The sequence below is a fragment of the Myotis nattereri genome (assembly GCF_964212035.1).
Source record: "Myotis nattereri genome assembly, chromosome: 19".
Taxonomy (NCBI): Eukaryota; Metazoa; Chordata; class Mammalia; order Chiroptera; family Vespertilionidae; genus Myotis; species Myotis nattereri.
In genome coordinates, this window is record NC_138095.1 from 27,515,597 (window position 1) to 27,532,805 (window position 17,209).

The 17,209-nt window shown below is 66.3% G+C and overlaps 1 protein-coding gene across 2 annotated transcripts; it reads left to right on the top strand.

Moving 5' to 3' along the window:
* Positions 1-5,277: 5,277 nt before the first annotated feature.
* Positions 5,278-15,211, top strand: RFLNA (refilin A). Of its 2 annotated transcripts, XM_081113527.1 has the most exons (4): positions 10,276-10,354; positions 10,957-11,079; positions 13,087-13,196; positions 13,808-15,211. In XM_081113527.1, the coding sequence occupies exons 2-4, from the start codon at positions 10,957-10,959 to the stop codon at positions 14,151-14,153; spliced, it is 579 nt and encodes a 192-aa protein (XP_080969653.1). In that variant the 5' UTR covers positions 10,276-10,354; the 3' UTR covers positions 14,154-15,211. The 2 variants fall into 2 exon arrangements, with proteins under 2 accessions (XP_080969652.1, XP_080969653.1); XM_081113526.1 differs by lacking the exons at positions 10,276-10,354; positions 10,957-11,079 and adding an exon at positions 5,278-6,001.
* The last annotated feature ends 1,998 nt before the right edge of the window (positions 15,212-17,209 follow it).

Genomic DNA, 17,209 nt, shown 5'->3' on the forward strand with positions numbered 1-17,209 from the left:
TCATAGATCCGTGGCTCAGCCTGGGGCCTCCCCTGGGGGCCTGGGTGAGGCCGGCTCAGGACAAGGCGGCCTTGAGGGCCAGGGCGTGGGGGAGCGAGTGCCTGCGCCCTGTACCTGGGGACGGGCTGCGGGCCCAGCGGGGCGCCCACATCTGGAAAGTGTCAGGTTTAAGGCCCAGGCCGCGCCCGGGTCAGCCCGAAGGACATGCCTGCACGCCCGCAGCTGTGCAAACGCCCGTCAGGTTCCCTCTGAGACAGGGCCCCTTTGTCAGCTTCCCCTCGGTCCCCGGCCTGCCCGGCCCCCAGCCCAAACAGCTGCCGGCAGCATCTGTCTGAGGCCGCATTCATCCGCCCCCGAAGGAAAACATCGTTAACTCGGCCGCGTTCGGGCTTATCCGCCAGACTTGCCCTCCCCCCGCCCAGGGGCCCCGTGTCCCAGCCAGTGTCCCCCCCACCTCAGTGCATAGGGCGCCCCAAACATTCCATAGCGCACCGCCGCCCCTGGGAGCTGCCGGCTTCAGTGGTCCTTGGGGCTGTCACTGGGAAGCCCTTTCTGGGTGGATGGGGTGTGGCTGGGGCCTGGTGGTGATGGGGACACAGTGCATGGGCCCAGGTCCGTGCTGTGCACACAAGGTGGGGATGGACCCGACCGCGGGAGAGGGCAGGACTCGCCGCTCAGCAGCGCTCAGACCGAGGCTGGCAGGAGGCGTGGGGATGTGGTCCCCGGGACGGGCTGTGCCCATGTGCTTTGCAGAGTTGCATTAATGAGTCACCTATAGGACACACACACACACACACACACCTCGCTCTGTACAGGGACTCCCAGGAGGCAGGCTCCGTCCTCCCGGAATGCAATGATGCCTTCTTATTTAAAAAGTGTGTGTGTGTGTGTGTGTGTGTGTGTGTATTTTTTAATTGACTTCAGAGAGGAAGGGAGAGGGAGAGAGAGAAACATCAGTGATGAGAGAGAATCATGGACCGGCTGCCTCCTGCACGCTCCACGCTGGGGATCGAGCCGGCAACCCGGGCCTTGTGTCCTGTCCGGGGACTGAACCAGGGACCGAACCGGGACCTCTTGGTGCCGGGTTGATGCTCAGCCGCTGAGCCCGCCGGCTGGGCCGGCTCTGTGTGCTCCTCAGCGCTCGCGTGTCCTTGTCCGTTAAGAAACTCTGGGAGCTGTTTGCTGACGAGCACGGCAGGTCTCAGAGCGGCTGCTGCCTGTCTCCCTCTGCTCCTGTTCCTCTGCTCTGTCGGGGCTGGAGCAGGAGCGTCCCCCCCACTGTGGTGTCTCCCCCTGGAGAGCCGAGGTGGCGGGTCAGGCTCCGAAGCCGCCGGCCACGTCCGCTCCCGGGGTCCTCCCACCAGACCCACTCCTCTCGGCTGTCTGCTGCAGCCCCGGGAGGGGCCGGAGGAGAAGGCCTTCAGCCGAGGTGTGAACCAGCGAGTGACAGCCACGGGAACCTGGGAAGAGCCGTCAGCTCGGACGCCGGCTGCGGTGGGAGAGGGGGAGGGGGCCCGCCGGAACCCCCAGCTGGACAGTTTCCATTCTTTGACCGGAGTTCTTGGGGTCCCTGAGACTGTCCCAGACACACAGGCAGAGGCCCGCAGACCCCCTCCCCCTCCACGCGCAGCCTGGACCGCTGTCCCCGCGTCCCTCTCTGAGCGGCTGGCCGTCCAGCGCTGGTCTTAGGAGCAGACGCGGTCCCCGCCCTCTGTGCGCAGGCCCTGGCTCCACACCGACAGCTGCCGGACACGGAGCCACGGCTCAGGGGACGCGGCTAAAAATGACGAGGTGAGTCATTGTCCAGGCCGGGCCGCCTGTGGCGCGTGGGGCGCTGGGAGAGGACGGGCGAGGGGGGCAGCGCTGAGCCGCCCGGGCCGGCCCTGCTGGGAACGCAGCCCACGGCCTGGGTGTCGGCGGGGCCTTGAACCTGAAACCGAGTTCCCTGGGCCGATGGCGCATGGCCAGGGCAGGGGGACCACCAGGGGCTGGTGATGAAAAGGCCAGTCTCCCCTCCTCCCTGCCTGGGACCCCACTTTAAGTTCCGGGGGCTACGCTGAGAGGCTCAGTAACATCGGATTACAGTTTTTCCCCCGCATCCCTGAAGGTAGTCTGTGTGTGAACTCTGCATATAACAGGTCAAGTTCAGCTCGCCACCCCTTCTCTTCATCTTAAAAAAAAGAATAAAAATTCCACACACACACACACACACACACACACACACACACAGGGTGTCCCCCCAGAAGCGCACCCACACTTCAACAGCTGAAGTTTGAAGATGAAATGTATTTTCATAAACACTGCCTTTCTAATTATTCAGTGTGTGAGACATTGTCTGGGGGACCCCTTGGAGATGGATATGTGGGTACGGGGGGGGTGTCTGTTTTACAACACCCCGTGGCCGCCGTCACTGTGCAGACAAGGCGTGGCAGCGGAGCGGGCGGGGCCCCGCGGGGATTCTCCCTGGCGGAGCCGGGCTGGCGCCTGGGCTCCCTCCGGCTTAATCCCGCCATGTCATCTCCTCTCGGCCCTCGATTATTACCCCCGGGGACGGGCGCGGGCGCAGGGCGGGCTTGCCAGTGGCCCGGGCCACACCGCCTCCGGGAGGGTTGGCTGGGATTGGAACCCAGGCAGCGGGGCATCGCCCGGGAGGCCTCCTTCCTTCTCCCGACGGCGCCCCCGGGGGCTGGGCAGTGTTGGCGGCTGCCTCGCACAGCGGTGAGGAGAGCCCGCACCCAGGGCCCCCCGCCCGGCAGCAGGCCGCCATCCGGATGAGATGGAAGAGAGCCCCACGCGGCTCCTGGGCCCGTTGGCCCACAGGCCCCCCCCACCTGCTGGGCTTGACCAGGGCCCAGGGCACGGGCAGCTCCTTGCTGCAGGCAGGTCCCTGAAGGTAACCCGCCAAGGCCCCAGCGAGGGTGTGAAGATCTGGCCCCGCTGTGTGAGTTCAGGCAAAACACGGACCCTCTCGGAGCCTCCGTGGCTGCATCTGCTGTAGTTTAAACGGGAGTAAAACACGCATCCCTGTTGGGTGTGGGCAGCTGCGGGTTCGAGTGTGAGAGGGTGCGTGGGCCAGGCCTTTGCTTCCTGCCCGTCCTGGGCTCTCCGTGAAGAAGCCTTTTTCTCTGCGCCTTCCCGGCCCCCCCCCGCCCCCCGGCCTTTCTCAGCCTGGGAAGGTCCCCACGTGCTCCTATAAGGAGGGACTTCTCTGGCTCCTGGGTGAACGTCCCCCTCTCCAGGGGGTGATGTCCGGGGGTCTCCCCGTCTCCCCAGCTCAGGACACACACGTGGGGACCCCTCGTGGGGACCCTAATGCCTCTTTCCTATTAAGTATCCTTTCTCTGCCCACGCTCTCTCTCCTCTCTCTAGTCCAGGGTCCGAAGCGACGTGCTCAGATCCTTCCAGAAACCTGCTGCCGAGTCTCCGCGGACCCCCACCCCCACCCTCCCCAGGGTGAAGCCCCCATCCCTTAGCACCCACGCGGGTCTCTGTGGGTGTCCGCCACGGCCGCAGCACCTGGCCCAGCGCCGGCCCCCAGGGCCCCAAACACACCCCTTCTGGCTCCCCCCTCACTGCAGGACGAGAGGGCTGCCCACCCGCCGGCCGGCTCTGCTGCTTGTGGAAATCTCGGCCTTTCCTCCGCTGGCAGTTGCAGGCCACCTGGCCCTGGGAGGGGCAGCAGCCTGGAACCGGAGCTTTCAGTCCAACGGCAGCCCCGGCCTGCGCTTCTGACCTGCAGAGGTCAGAGGTCATGGTCACCGAGGTACTTGCGTGGGCCGCTAGCCGGGTGTTTGACATCTTAGTGCAGTTACATCTCTGCAGTGAGATCCCACAGGGGAAGTGGCATCTTCCAGAGCCCAGGGGGCGTGGCCATCGGGGGGCCTGGTGGGTGGGAAAGGCACGAGCAGCCAGGCTGGAGCCCAGAGCACAGGATGGAGGGGGCTCCCCAAACTAGAAAACCATGACTCATCCTGTTTGACGGCAGCAGCTTCAAGGTCAAAATCGATGCCGAAAAGTTCCAGGTGAAGAAACATCACGTTTTCAAATCAAGTCGGGATGCCCTTGGGCCGTGCGCCCGCCCGGCACGCCCACCGGCTTCCTGCTGTGGCCTCGGTGCGCGGGGCCACCGGCCACTCGTGTGGCGAGAAGGGCCACCTCGCCGCAGCCGGTCCCAGGGCCGCCGAGCAGGGACCCAGGAAGCCGGCTCGCTCCCGGGGGCCGGGCATTCGGGAGCAGGTGGACCTTTGGGTGCTCCTGTTCCGGGAGGACCGGCCCCCCCACTTTGTGCCAGGATACAATAACCAGCCCCCCACCCATTTCAGGGCAAGTGGCCCGAGGGCTGAGGAAGGCCCGTCTTGTTTTTCTCCAGAACGTTCCAGACTCGCAGCCTCAGGTCAATTCTGTTTGGGCAGCAAGTGTCTCATGCGCCTCCTGGGAGATTCGGAGACGGTGTAAGTTCACCCACCGGGGGCTTCTCTGTCCCCAGGAGCACGCTCTCTCTCTCTCTCTCTCTCTCTCTCTCTCTCTCGCTCTAAATGGACTTTTCAGAGAGAGAGGAAGAGGGAGAGGGGGGGAGGGAGAGAGAGAAACACTGATGTGTTGTTCCACTTATTCGTGCGTTCATTGGTGGCTTCTGGTATCGAACCGGCAACCTTGGTGTTTGGGAACGAAGCTCTGACCCTCCGAGGCCCCGGCCCCTTAGGAAGCCCCTCGGGCTGGTCCTGGAGGCACCTTGTTTCCTAGCCTTGTGCCTTCCTGCCTGCGCTCCCGGAAGCTCTCTGCCCACCGCTCAGGCCTCACCCAAGAACGACCCCTTCTCAGAGCCGCCGGCCCTGAACGCGAGCCCTGACCTGTCCCCCCGATGATCAGTGGAGTTTCTTTTCCTCCATTAATCTCAGCGTTGGCTTCCTGGTGTGTTCACCCCTGATCCCACGGCCGGAGCCGGGCAGGGCTGGGGCGCGGGGAGCCGGGCAGGGCTGGGGCGCGGGGAGGGGGGCAGGGCTGGGCTTGAGTTCCGTCCACGCGCTCAGCCGCCCTCTGCCTCCGCTCTGCCCTCGCCAGCCCCTCTCCCACTGCCCTCTGCCTCGGCCCCGCAGGCAGCCGGGTGCCCCTGAGCCAGGGAGGCTGGGCCCTGGGCGTGGGGGGCTGTCAGTGAGCTGAGCTGGGGGAGGTGGGGGAGCAGGAAGATGAGAGGGTCCTTCCCGTCACCCCCTCCCCGTCCCACTTCCACCCAAAGGCCGGACACAGGCCGGGCCGCGCCCCCACGTGAACACGGGGGCCTCTGGCACCGGGCGGGTGGAGCCCTCGCCTCCCCGCGGCTCGCAGGTCCCCAGCGGCCGTGTCTGAAGGTCCTTTCATTCGCTCGGCGAGAAGGAGGAACGGAGGGGCCCCCTCAAACCTGCTCACTCCCCGCCCACCGCTCGGGACGCCCGGGGCCCGCCGTCCTGGTGCCGCGCTGCTCCGGGCGGGGCGCGGGGAGAGGCCTCTGCGGCCGGCGGCGGGCGGGGCGGCGGGAGGAAGGGCGGAGGCGGCGCCTAGAAAAGGAGGCGCGGGCCGGGAAGGTGCGCGGAGGCCGGCGCGGGGCGGGCGGGCGGCAGGCCCGGAGGGAGGCAGCGCGCAGCCCGGACCGGTCGCGGCCCCTCCCGGCGGCCCGGGGAGCGCGGGGCGCGGGCCGGAGCGCCTCCTCGGCTCTGCCCGCAGGTCCCGGGCGCCGCCCTCGCCCCGCCGCCGCCCCGGGTCGGAGCGCGGCGAGGAGCCCCCCAGGAGTCGGGCCCACGCCCCCGCCCCCGACATGGTGGGCCACCTGCATCTGCAGGGCATGGAGGACAGCCCCACGGAGCGCGGCCGCGAGGGCCTGCTCGACAGCCCCGACTCCGGGCTGCCCCCCAGCCCCAGCCCCAGCCCGCCCTTCTACTCTCTGGAGCCCGGCCTCCTCGACGCGCGCGCGGGGGGCGCCCCCTCCTCGGAGCCCCCGGGACCCGGCGCTGGCGAGGCCAGAGCGGTGAGTGCGCACTGGGCGCGGAAGGGGACCGGGCGGCGGGGGTCTGCCCTCCCGCGAGTCCCAGACGGGGCCCTACAACGCCAAGAGCCCCCCCAACCCCCCCACACCCTCCGCCCAGGAGGGCCCCGTGCGCGGCTCCCAGGTGGGCCGGCCGGTAGGGACCTGCTCCCCGGCCTGGGCCTCTCCAGGGAGTGGCAGCAGGGAGAAGGGGGTGAGGCCCCCAAACCCCCAGAAGCCGCCCCTCCCCCGCGGGGGGCTTGAGCCCTGGCCCAGCCGAGCGGACAGACGGACAGACGCCCGCCAGGTCCCTCTGCCGCTGCCCCGCTGCCCAGTTTGCGGTTCCCAGGCTCCCGCTGCCAACATGCAGCCTCTCTCTTTTTTTCTCTTTTCTTTTCTTTTCTTTTTTCTTTTCTTTTATTCTTTTCTTTTCTTTTTTATTGTTTTAAGCGAACCCAGACAGGAACCCCCTTCCCGGGAGGTGAGGGTGTTGACGTGGAGCTGAGGCGGTGCTGGGGGGGGGGGGGGCTGGGACCCCGTGCGGAGCCCAGGCTGGTTTCCTGCGGGACTTCATGGGGCTCCGGACACCCGGCTGGGCAGCGGGACTGACTGCGAGTCCCCCACAGGGCACGTGGGGAGGGGGAGGTTGCTCACCCCGTGGTGTCTCCCCTCCCTGCCGGCCCTGCACGCTGACCTTCGGTCCTGCGGGGTGTGTGCGTGTGTGTGCATGTGCATGCATGCGTGTGTGTGTGCACGTGTGTGCACATGTGTGTGCGCATGCGTGTGTGTATGCGCACACATATGCACTCGACTCCAGTCCAAGGCACTTTCCTGGGCCTGGGCATGTCGCCTGGGGCTCCGGGGCAGCGAATGCTCCCCCTCCTGACACCCCGGGAGGCGATAGCACGGGTGTCGATGCCTCCCTCGCCCCCGAGTCCGTGGCCCCCAAACTTGGCCTCCGAATGTCTGAGTCCTTTACAGGGCACCACGCCCGCCCCACACCCCGGCAGCCTCCTTTGGTGGGCACAGGCCGGCGTGGCTCAGTGGCTGCGCGTCGACCTATGAACCAGGAGGTCACGGTTCGATTCCCCATCAGGGCACAGGCCCAGGTGGCAGGCTCATCCCCAGTGTGGGGTGTGCGGGGGGCAGCCGATCCATGACTCTCTCTCATCATTGATGTTTCTCTCTCCCTCTCCCTTCCTCTCTGGAATCAGTAAAAATATATTTAAAGAAATTTGCCGAAACCGGTTTGGCTCAGTGGATAGAGCGTCGGCCTGAGGACTGAAAGGTCCCAGGTTCGATTCCGGTCAAGGGCATGTACCTGGGTTGCGGGCATATCCCCAGTGGGAGGTGTGCAGGAGGCAGCTGATCGATGTTTCTCTCTCATCGATGTTTCTAACTCTCTATCTCTCTCCCTTCCTCTCTGTAAAAAATCAATAAAATATATTAAAAAAAAAAAAAAAGAAAACCACTACATTGTGGTTTCAATTAAACTAAACAAACACCTCCCCGGGCATTTTTCACGTGCAGCAAAGCTTGGTACCTGCGGTCTCAGGCCACAGTCAGGCGGGGATTTGATTCTGGTCTCTCTCTCGGGGCCGGGGGGGGGGGGGGGGTGCGGGACGCCAGGTGGATCGAGGTGACGGGCTGTCTGCAGGGACATTGACTTGCATGTCCCTCGGGGCTCCCTCGGCACTGCGGCTGGAGGGTATCGGGGCACGGCTCCCGCGGCGCCTGGCACAGCAGGGCGGGGCGCAGAGAAAGGGGCCGGGGAGCAGCCTCCCTCGATTGTCTCGCTGACCCAGAATCCTCCGGAAAGAGCGCTTTCCGGGCGCGCTCTCTGCGGCCGGGCCAGCGCGGTGCCGCCTGACTGGTCTTGGCTGGCGTGGGGGGACTGACCTTCTTTCCTCCCAATCGGCCGGAGGGCGACCCGGGGCTGTTTCCGCGGCAGCGAGGGACCCGCCTGGATAGCCGCCCCGAGCCCCGAACCCCAAACCCGTTAGCTGGTGGCTCGTTCTCACACATCCCAGCGCAGGGTGCACCCTGAGTCCCTGAGCGGGAGCTGAGGCCCAGGGGCGAGCCATGGCCCAGGCCACCCAGCTGGTAGGTGCCGAGCCGGGACAGAACCCGGGAGTCTGGCTCCGGGCCTCCACCCTGAGACCATGCACTGTCCCACTGCTCACCGGGAGCTCAGTGAGGGGTTTTGTTAATTAAGAAACAAAATGCACCCTCGCTGGTTTGCTCGGCGAGTAGAGCGTCGGCCTGCAGGGTCCCAGGTTCGATTCCGGTCAAGGGCACGTCCCTCGGTTGCAGGCTCCATCCCTGGCCCTGGTGGGGGCGCGTGTGGGAGGCAACCAGTCCATGTGTCTCTCTCACATGGATGTTTCTCTCTCTCTCTCTCTCTCTCTCTCTCTCTCTCTCTCTCTCTCTCCCCCCCCCCTTCTCTCCCCCTCCCTTCCACTTTCTTTAAAAACCAATGGAAAAATATCCTGGGGTGAGGATAATAAATAAATAAAAAGAAGGGTAGCCATTGGAAAACCCAGACACAAAGGGCCGTGAACCTACGTGGTGGTGAGATGCTGCTTTTAATAAAAAGAGAGGAAATGGTTGCCATGGGCAACCTCTCCTCAGCAGGGGGCCTGCAGCTGGCCCTCCCGCCTGCCCAGTTACTGAGGGGGCACCCCACCTCCCGTGAACTCCAGGGGTTCACCCCCTGCTCGCTGTGGCTCCCTGAGATGCTTTCCAGGCGCAGACGAGGGCACCGCTCAGGGGGCGGGAGAGAAACCTGACCCGCGTCCGGGAGCCCAGGTCTCGGGTGCCCGGGCGTGCAGCGGGCCGGCCTCCTCCCGCGGCCGCACGGCTGGGGCGCAGCCTGCTTCCCGCAGGGCGGCTGCTTCATCCTGACACCCAGTCCCAGGCAAAGTGGGCGGTCTGTCCCCAAACCCTAGAAGCCGACGTCCTCACCAGCTCATCACCCGTTTCTTATGCAGGACACGCATGTTATATGCATGTATGTTTTGTGCATGTTAAATTCGCTCACGCTTCCCTTCTCCAAGCAGCTCCCATCCCCCTCACTTTTGTTTAATGGGCTGGACCTCCCTCCTGGACGACACCCCATGGACACAGGCCGGGCTCCGCTGCTGCGAGATGGCACCCCACCCAAGACACACATAGCCTGGCCCTGCCTGCCTTGACCGTGGGGTTGTTGCTCACTCTCTGGATAGTCATGTTCCTGATGACTCCCCAACCCGTGGAGACCCGGAAATCAGTCCTCCATCCCTCCCGTACTGACTGCACCCACTGTATGCCACGCCCAGGGGGACATAGTGCCAGGTGGATGGATAAGTGCCCACCCTTAAGACAGAAAGATGGGGGGGGTACTTTAGACGGGGGGTGGTCAGGGAAGTGATGTTCAACAGAAACCAGGAAAAACATTCCAGGGGTAGACTTGATGGTTATAGGGCTGAAGTGTGTGTCAATCCAAGAGAACGGCACGTGCAAAGGTCCTGGGGCAGGAACAGACGACGGGTGTGTTCCAGGAGCAGCGAGGCGGCCGGCACAGGCCTGAGCAGGGACTTGTAGGCCAAGCTGAGGCCAGAAAGTAAAATTCCATTCAGTCTTTTACACATGTACTTGCGACTGTTTTATTTTGTAAAAGGTATTATGAGTTCCCACACTCCCCAAATTAGAAACCCGAATCAGAGACTTGCCTGAGAGATGCCCGTGAGGACCGGGAGTGGGTAGGGCCTGGCTGTCCTGCAGGGCACCCCAGCCAAGGCTGCCCGCCGGCCAGGAGGGCTTTGCCCGCAGCTGCATTCCTCCCACAAATATTTAAGCCGGGCGGGACCGGGCGTGCAGCTGGGAGCTAGACAGACTCGTCTGTGCCCCGCAGGCTCCCAGCTGGACCGGCACCTCCTCCCCGTCCTGCCCTGCCACGCAGTGGGGACTGTGGGGGTGCATCGGGGGAACTAGCCCTGCCCCCCTGGCATGTGTGAGGGTGCAGCCACCACTGGGGGCGGGGGAGAGGGGCAGAGGAAGGACTCGGCCCTGCGGGCCCGCCCCCTCCATCTGCCGGGCTGGTCACAGGTGGAGTGTGTATCTGAGTGGTGCACTTGAGGATGAAGGAGGAGGGACAGGTGGATGGATGGATGGATGGATGGATGGATGGAAGGAAGGACAGATGGATGGACAGACTAACTGAGGAGACAGCTCAGCCCATGGCCCTCTTACAGGCTCCCGGGTGTGACCCTGACAGCGAGGGTGACCCCGCCAGCTCAGGGGGCGGGGCCCTGGACCCCTGATGCTGCTGCCACGCCCCCTCCACTGAGGGCTCCTCACTCCCAGGCTGGACGGCAGGTTCGGAGCTCCCTGGGCCCCACGCGGAGGCAGCCACGGGCTCTGTGTGTCATCGGGTTGGGCACAAACATGGCTGTGCTGTTGCTACGTGTCCCACTGGCCGGGCTGGGACCCCTGGCCGGGCTGGGCCCGGAGCTCTCCCCCCGCGGTCATCTCTCCCCCGCCCTGTGGGTCGTGCCCGCCCGAGCACCTGTGTGTATTTTCACTTCCAGCGCGAGTATCTATCCTCGGGGAGGCACAGGGCCAGGCGGGCGGGGCCTGGGGCGCTTCTCCTGCAAATCCGCCCGCTACGCCCGCGGGGGAGACCAGGGAGCTGCCCCCCACGCCCACCTGCTCCAGGCTACAAGGGGCTCTCCGGGCCCCTGGAAGGAGCTGAAAGCTGGGGGCCCTCCGGGGGTGGGGGCAGGGAGGGTGGTGCCTGAGAGGCTGCAGAGTCCCCTCAGCTCCCAGCTGGTCTGGGCCTGGGACCCACTGTGCTCCCCTGCCCCCAGGCCTCAGAGCGCCAGGGAACCTGCACCCCCAGGACACTGGCCTGCACCTCAGGGCCCCGCCGGGCTCCCAGGCCTGTGTGAGGCTCCCAGGTGCACAGCCCCATTTTACAGATGAGCGAACTGAGGCCCAGTGAGCAGGCGCCGAGGCCCCCGGTGCTCCTCCACGGCCAACGAGGATCCAGGCCTGCCGCCCGGCGGGGCTCAGGGGCTGAGTGCCGACCTAGGAACCAGGAGGTCAGGGTTCATTCAATTCCTGGTCAGGACACAGGCCCGGGGTGCGGGCTCCGTCCCCAGTGGGGGGCGTGCAGGAGGCAGCCGGTCCATGATTCTCATCACTGACGTTTCTCTCTCTCTCCCTCTCCCTTCCTCTCTGACATCAATTAAAAAAACAAAACAAAAAAACAAGAACCCAGGCCCGGCCCGTCGCTCAGTGGGCTGGGGTGTCACCCCGCGATGCCTCCTGGGGCTTGCTTCCCGCCAGGGGCCCCTGGGGTGTGAGCGCCTGTTTGCCGCCCCCCGTGCCTGCCCCCTCCGTGCCCCCATCCCCCCCCCAAGTGGCTCCCATCCGAATGTGGCCCCGCCATTGAGGAGCGCCTGGTTCCGGGGCCCAAGCTGCCTCCCTGGCTGTGCCGGGTGCTCCCTGTGCCCACTCTCCGGCTGGCTGGGGGCCGCGGGCCACATGCCATCGGCTGTTACAACGGCCCCTGGGCGAGGAGGCAGCTCTGTTCCCGGCCTGGGCCCCGCGGGCGGCCGGCCTCGGTGACTTCCGGAGCGTCTGGCCGCCAGGCCCGCTGGATGCCAGCCCGTGTCTGGGGCTCGCCCTCTTGGATCTCCGTGGCGTGCCCAGCTCTGGGCCCTTTGGAAAGCGGCGCTCAGGGCTGCGGCTGCCGTGCCAGGCTGTGAAGGGGCCTTGTGTGCCCTGTTGGCAGCCGGCCCGGAGCCGGATCCGCCTGAATGTGGCTGCAGTCACGCTGACCGAAGGTCCGCTCAGGCCGCATTGGGGTTTGGCCGTTTCTCTAGCCCGGGCAGAGGGTGGCACCCGGGTTCTGCCTCCCTGCTCCTGAGCTTGGGGTGATTGTCTTCAGGGTGGCGGGGAGGGTTAGAACCAGCACAGGCAGCCCCTCTCCCCTCCAGCGCATCCACATATCCAGACGGGAGAAGCACCTCCAAAAACCTTAGTGCCCACGTTCCCGTCCCCTCTTAGCTCTTCTGTGGCCACACACCGCCCCCTTGAACAAGGGCCTGGGAGGCACCGGGCGTCATCCCGCCCACAGGGAGCCGCACACAGTAGGCACTCAGCACACAGTAGGTGCTCAGCAAACACCTGCACACGTCGAGGAGGCATCCCTTTGGAGAGCACGCTGTTTCTATAAACATCAGGCCCTGGGGCTGTCGCTTTGTTTTGTTTTGTTTTCTAAATTCCGCCTCCGGAAACGTGGGCACTTGCTGCGGGAAGAAGGCACGGCGAGGCTTCAGGTTTGGGGGGTGGATTGGACCTCTCTCCAGGGAGGACCCCAGACCTTCCCGAAAAGGACTGGTGGCGGGAGCCGGCTCTTCAGCGCGTACTCTGTGTGGGTGGTCCGGCACCGCACGGTCCTCCCTGCGGCCTGGGCATTGGGCGCCCGTCACCCCTTCAGAGACGGGTGGGGGGCTGACAGGATGTGAAGGCCTGGGGGGCTGAGGCTGGTGACATAGCCAGCGCTTTGAATGATGCATCAGAAGGAAGTCGGAGCTTGGAGGACCTCACACGACACCAGTCCCGTCAGCACCTGTCGCATCCCTGCGCCCCCAGAGGGACTGGGCCGTGGGTCCCCGTGGCGCGGGCAGGTGCAGGCCGAGCTGATGAGGAACTGTTGGTGTCAGGCTCGCAGGAGCAGGAGTGGAGGCGGGTCAGTGCGGGCTGGTGTCCCGGAGCCCGGGGAAGGCTGCCGACAGCCATCTGAGGTCTCAGGGGGAGCCATCCGGTCCGATCACGGGCTTTTGCTGGGCTGGCCCTGGGCCTGTTGTCAATGCAGGGTGACCAAGTGCCCGAGTTTCCCAGGACGGGGGGAGGGGCATTAAGGGAGCAGAAAAAGTGAGGGCCGCGCTCAGTCACGTGGAGAGGAGGCCGGGCCTGTGGAAATGGTTTGGGGCCGACAGGCAACAGGCTGGGGCTGGCGGGTGTGGGTGGCCCTTGTGTGTGTGTGTGTGTGTACTTGTGTGCACACACGTGTGTAACAGTGCCCGTGACTCTCCCCGCAGCCCCCGCCCCTCCCTCCAAACCCCCCGGCCCTGGAGATGAGGCCCCGGCTGCTGCCCGTGTTCTTCGGTGAGGGCATCGAGATGAACCCAGAACCTGCCCACGAGATCCGGTGAGTGAGGCTGCCTGCGGCTGGGCGGGGGCCAGGCTGAGGCTCCACAGCCCCCTCTCCAGCCCCTCTGGTCTGCTGGGCATGAGGCTCCCCACTGGCACCTGCGGGCCCGTTCCCCCTGGCGCTCCCCAGCGCCCAGAGCTCCACGCAGCTGATCCAGCCCCTTGTCCCCAAGAGTCCAGCGTAGCAGCGAGTCCAGGTTCGCCCACTGTCCCAAATGTCCTTGTAGGGCCCCGCACAAAATCTGTATCTTCACTGATTTAAGGGAGAGGGAGGGAGAGAAACATCAATGAGGAGAGAGGACCGTGGATCTTCTGCCTCCTGCACACCCCACCCTGGGATGGAGCCCGCAACCCGGGCACGTGCCGGGACGGACGCGCAGCCACTGAGGCACGCGGCCGGGAGGCACATTCGTTACCCAGTTCGGGACCCAGCTGGGGCCACGTGTCGCCTTTAGTCTCAGGTGCCCTCTGAGCTGGCACAGGGCCTCTGCCCCTGTGACCTTTAGGCCTTGACCTTTCGAAAGAGCCCTGCGGGTGGGGGGTGGGCGGTGCAGCGCTGCGTGCCGCTGCCCGCCGGGGCCTCGCTCACGCGCCTCCCCCCACCCCCAGCTGCAACTCGGAGGTCAAGTACACCTCGGAGCAGCACTTCCGGGACAACGTGGTCTACGCGCACGTGCCCACCGTCACGGCCTACAGCGAGACCATCGTGGCCGCGCCCAACTGCACGTGGCGCAGCTACCGCAGCCAGCTGACCCTGGAGCCGCGGCCGCGCGCGCTGCGCTTCGGCTGCACCACCATCATCTTCCCCAAGCGCGCGCGCCGCTCCTTCCGCACCACCCTGCACTGCAGCCTGGGCCGCGCGCGCCGCCGCTTCACCGCCAGCGTGCAGCTGCAGCCGGGCGCGCCCCCCGAGACGCCCGCGCCCCCCGCGCCCTCCGCGCCCTCCGCGCGCTAGCGCCCCGCGGGAGCCGTGGGCGCCGAGGGCGCGCCCCGCCGGCCGCTCCAGCCTGGCGGGCGCGGTGGATGCCTCCCGTCTCTGGGCCCCTGAGCGCAGGGCGGCGCCGGGAGGGCGCGCACCAGGCGGTGGCGGCCCCAGGGCCAGGGCCGGGCCGAGGAGGAGGGACTGGGCCATGGGTACCCGTGGCACGGGCAGGTGCCGGCCGAGCTGATGAGGAACTGTTGGGGACCTGCTGCCGCGCCCCCGCCCCCCGCTGCCTGGGGCTGGTGGCCTGGCTCCTCTGCCGGGCGTGACGGAAGAGGGGTGCTGCCCAGACACCCGCTGCTCCCAGGGACGCGTTTCCAGATGTGCCGGCCGCTGCGCCCGAGGCGGAGGCCGCGGTGGCCCCTGGTGGACGGGAGGCCGGGCTGACCGGACGCTGAGGCGGGGCAGGTGTTGGTTCTAACGTGTCTGGGCTGTTCCGTGCCTGGGGCTCCGCGTGGGAGGTTGAAGCACAGGCCTCCGGACGGAGGCCGCGAGCTCAGGGTTCGGCCCCTACCCGCCGGCGGCGCAAGGCCTTCCGACCAGGACTCCCCGACATGGAGCCTTCGCGCCAGGGCCCCCAGGGGCATTGAGGTCTCGGGAGTGTCCGCTGCCACCTGCCTGAGGTCGGGCCCAGCTGTTGGCTTCGAGGGAGGCCGTGGGGGCCGGGCCGCCCATGACCGACGGTGGCTCTGCAGTGACTGTGCCGCGGGGACCCCTCGCGTGTGTCCGGTCAGGAGAGGAGGCACCAGCCAGGACGCGGGCTGGGGGTGCACAGGCCCAGGAGCCCCGAGGTGTCTGTGGGAGCACCCGGGGGGTAGGGGCCGCCGCACCCCGCCCCTGAGCACCCCCCCCCCCAAGGCAAGGGCTGGGGCTTTAGCGCCTCCTGCTGGCGAGCTGGGGCCTGGGCGCTCGAGTTCAGGAGAGGGAAGAGGAGTATGTTTCTCAGTATGTGCACTCGGCGCGTGTTCTCTCCAGAGATGCTTCCGGTTAAAGAAATAACTTAAGAGTCGGGAATCTTAATAAAACGTGCAAATGCAAAGAGGCTCCCTCTTCCGCCAGACCCTCAGACCTCGCAGGGGTGGGGCGGGGGAGATGGGCTTTCCTGGGCCCAGAGCTGTGTGCCCCCAGCCCTGCCCCACATGCCAGCCTCCGTGTGCGCACCAGCCTCATGCACAAGGGCCAGGAGCAAACGCAGAGGCTGGGCCCCACCGGGGCTCAGGTCTGGGGGTGATTCCCAGGAGCCGGGGGGGGGACAGCAGCTGTGGGTCAGTGTCCTCCAGGAGGCAGGCAAGTGGGTGTCTGACACAGGCGTCGGCAGGGACACACCCTTCCCCGAGGAGGAGGGTCACAGCAGGGCCTTGGCAGGGGCGTGGGGCCTCCCGATCCCGGACCCTGGACCCTGGACCGTGGCCTGGCAGCGCCTGAAGGACAATGATTGACAGGCCCCGTGGCCCAGGCACCTGCACAGCTCAGCATCCTGAGGGCTCTCCTTCCAGCCTCCCCTGCTGTATCCTCACCACCTGGAGGGAGGTGTCCGCCCCCCACACGGGGGCGGGGCCTGTGGCTAGAAAGAGGCACGTGACTTTATTTCTCAGCCTCTGCAGAGGGGGCGCCGGTGAGAATTCAAGCCCCTTAAGCCTTTGGTGCAGCCAGACCCTCCCGGGGCGGGGCCAGGTGCCTCCTCTCACGCAGGCGCAGAAGGTGCAGGCGCAGAAGGTGCAGGTGCAGAAGGTGCGTGCTGGCTCGGGCCCCAGAGGCCTGCACCACCACTCCTGCCTGTCTCCGGGTTCACATTCGCCAGCCTCAGGGCAAACCCAGCCGTCTCCCCAGCAGCCCCCAAAACAGGTGCCCCACCCCCCGCCTGGACGGGCCCCATCTCCAGGAATGACAAGGACAGACGCAGGTAGGTACCGTCTGCAGCCAGCCTGGGGGGCTGTCCGCGTTCATCTTCACGATGACCCTGGGAGGGAGCGGGGGACCCTAATGAGGAGGCGGGACTGACCCGCCCCAGCCTGCAGGACCGCCTGTGCCCGGCCCAGAGCGAACCCTCGGGTCCTCATGGCCCCGTGGCTTTCTCGGGACAGAAGGGCCGGAGCCCAGATCCCGCCCGCCAGCTGCCGCAGGTTAACTCCCCGATTAGCTTCCACCACCTGGCGATCTCCCTCCCTCCCTGTCCGTCCCTGTCAAACCCTGGGTCTTTGTTCCTTGCCCCCCCCCCCATGCGTGCACACACATACACACACACGTGCGTGGGCAGGGTCTCTGTGCCTCTGAGGGCCACGTGTGTCATTGTCCCCACTTTACAGATGGGAAAACCGTCTCCCAGGCAGTTTCTCCCTCACGATCCATCCGGCACCCTCGCAAGCCGATGTGATTTGTAAAGTGAAGGACAGAGCATTTCAGGGAAAACAGCCAATGGCCTTACTGGGTGGCCATCGGCTCGCTCCTTCCCAGAAACTCCCGGGTCCCCCCTGCCTGATGTCCAGCTGCCCTGGGCTCCCCGTGTCCCGGGCTAGGTCTCACCCCTGCCCCAGAGCCACCACCTCCAGGAAGCCACCCTGGCTGCTCCGGTGCAGCCGACCCCAAAGCCCTGAGGACCCGCCGTCCTTGCCCTCCTGTGGGAGGCAGCTCGCGGGGCTGGTGGCCCGGACTCCCCGTGGACTCCTCTGTGGCGCCCTCCTGGCCAGAGGGACGGGAAGGGGCCAGGCTCCAGGGGAGGGTGCCCACCCTGCCCCATGGGAGCTGCCAGCTACCTGCATGAGCGACACTGGGCTGCTGATGGACGCAGCTCTCCAGGCACCTGGGCCTGGGGGCGGCACAGGCCTGGGGAGGGTCCAAACCTGCCTCTTCACCAACTTCCCAACATCCTCAGACCCGGACATGGGTCGTCAACCGTCCTTCCCTCGCCAGCCACATGGCGTTTCCCAAGGACTGGTCCTCACGGCACCATCACGGGGGGAGGGGCGGTCAGGGTCAGAAGGAGAAGATGGGAGGGATGAGTGCTCAGAGGCTCGGGCCCCAGCTGGGCT

Excerpts from the sequence above, each read along its gene's own strand:
- RFLNA (XM_081113526.1), top strand. The coding sequence starts at position 5,792 with ATGGTGGGCCACCTGCATCTGCAGGGCATGGAGGACAGCCCCACGGAG. Across the intron at positions 6,002-13,086 it reads GCGCTGGCGAGGCCAGAGCG|CCCCCGCCCCTCCCTCCAAA; the intron begins GTGAGTGCGCAC and ends CTCTCCCCGCAG. Across the intron at positions 13,197-13,807 it reads GAACCTGCCCACGAGATCCG|CTGCAACTCGGAGGTCAAGT; the intron begins GTGAGTGAGGCT and ends CCCCACCCCCAG.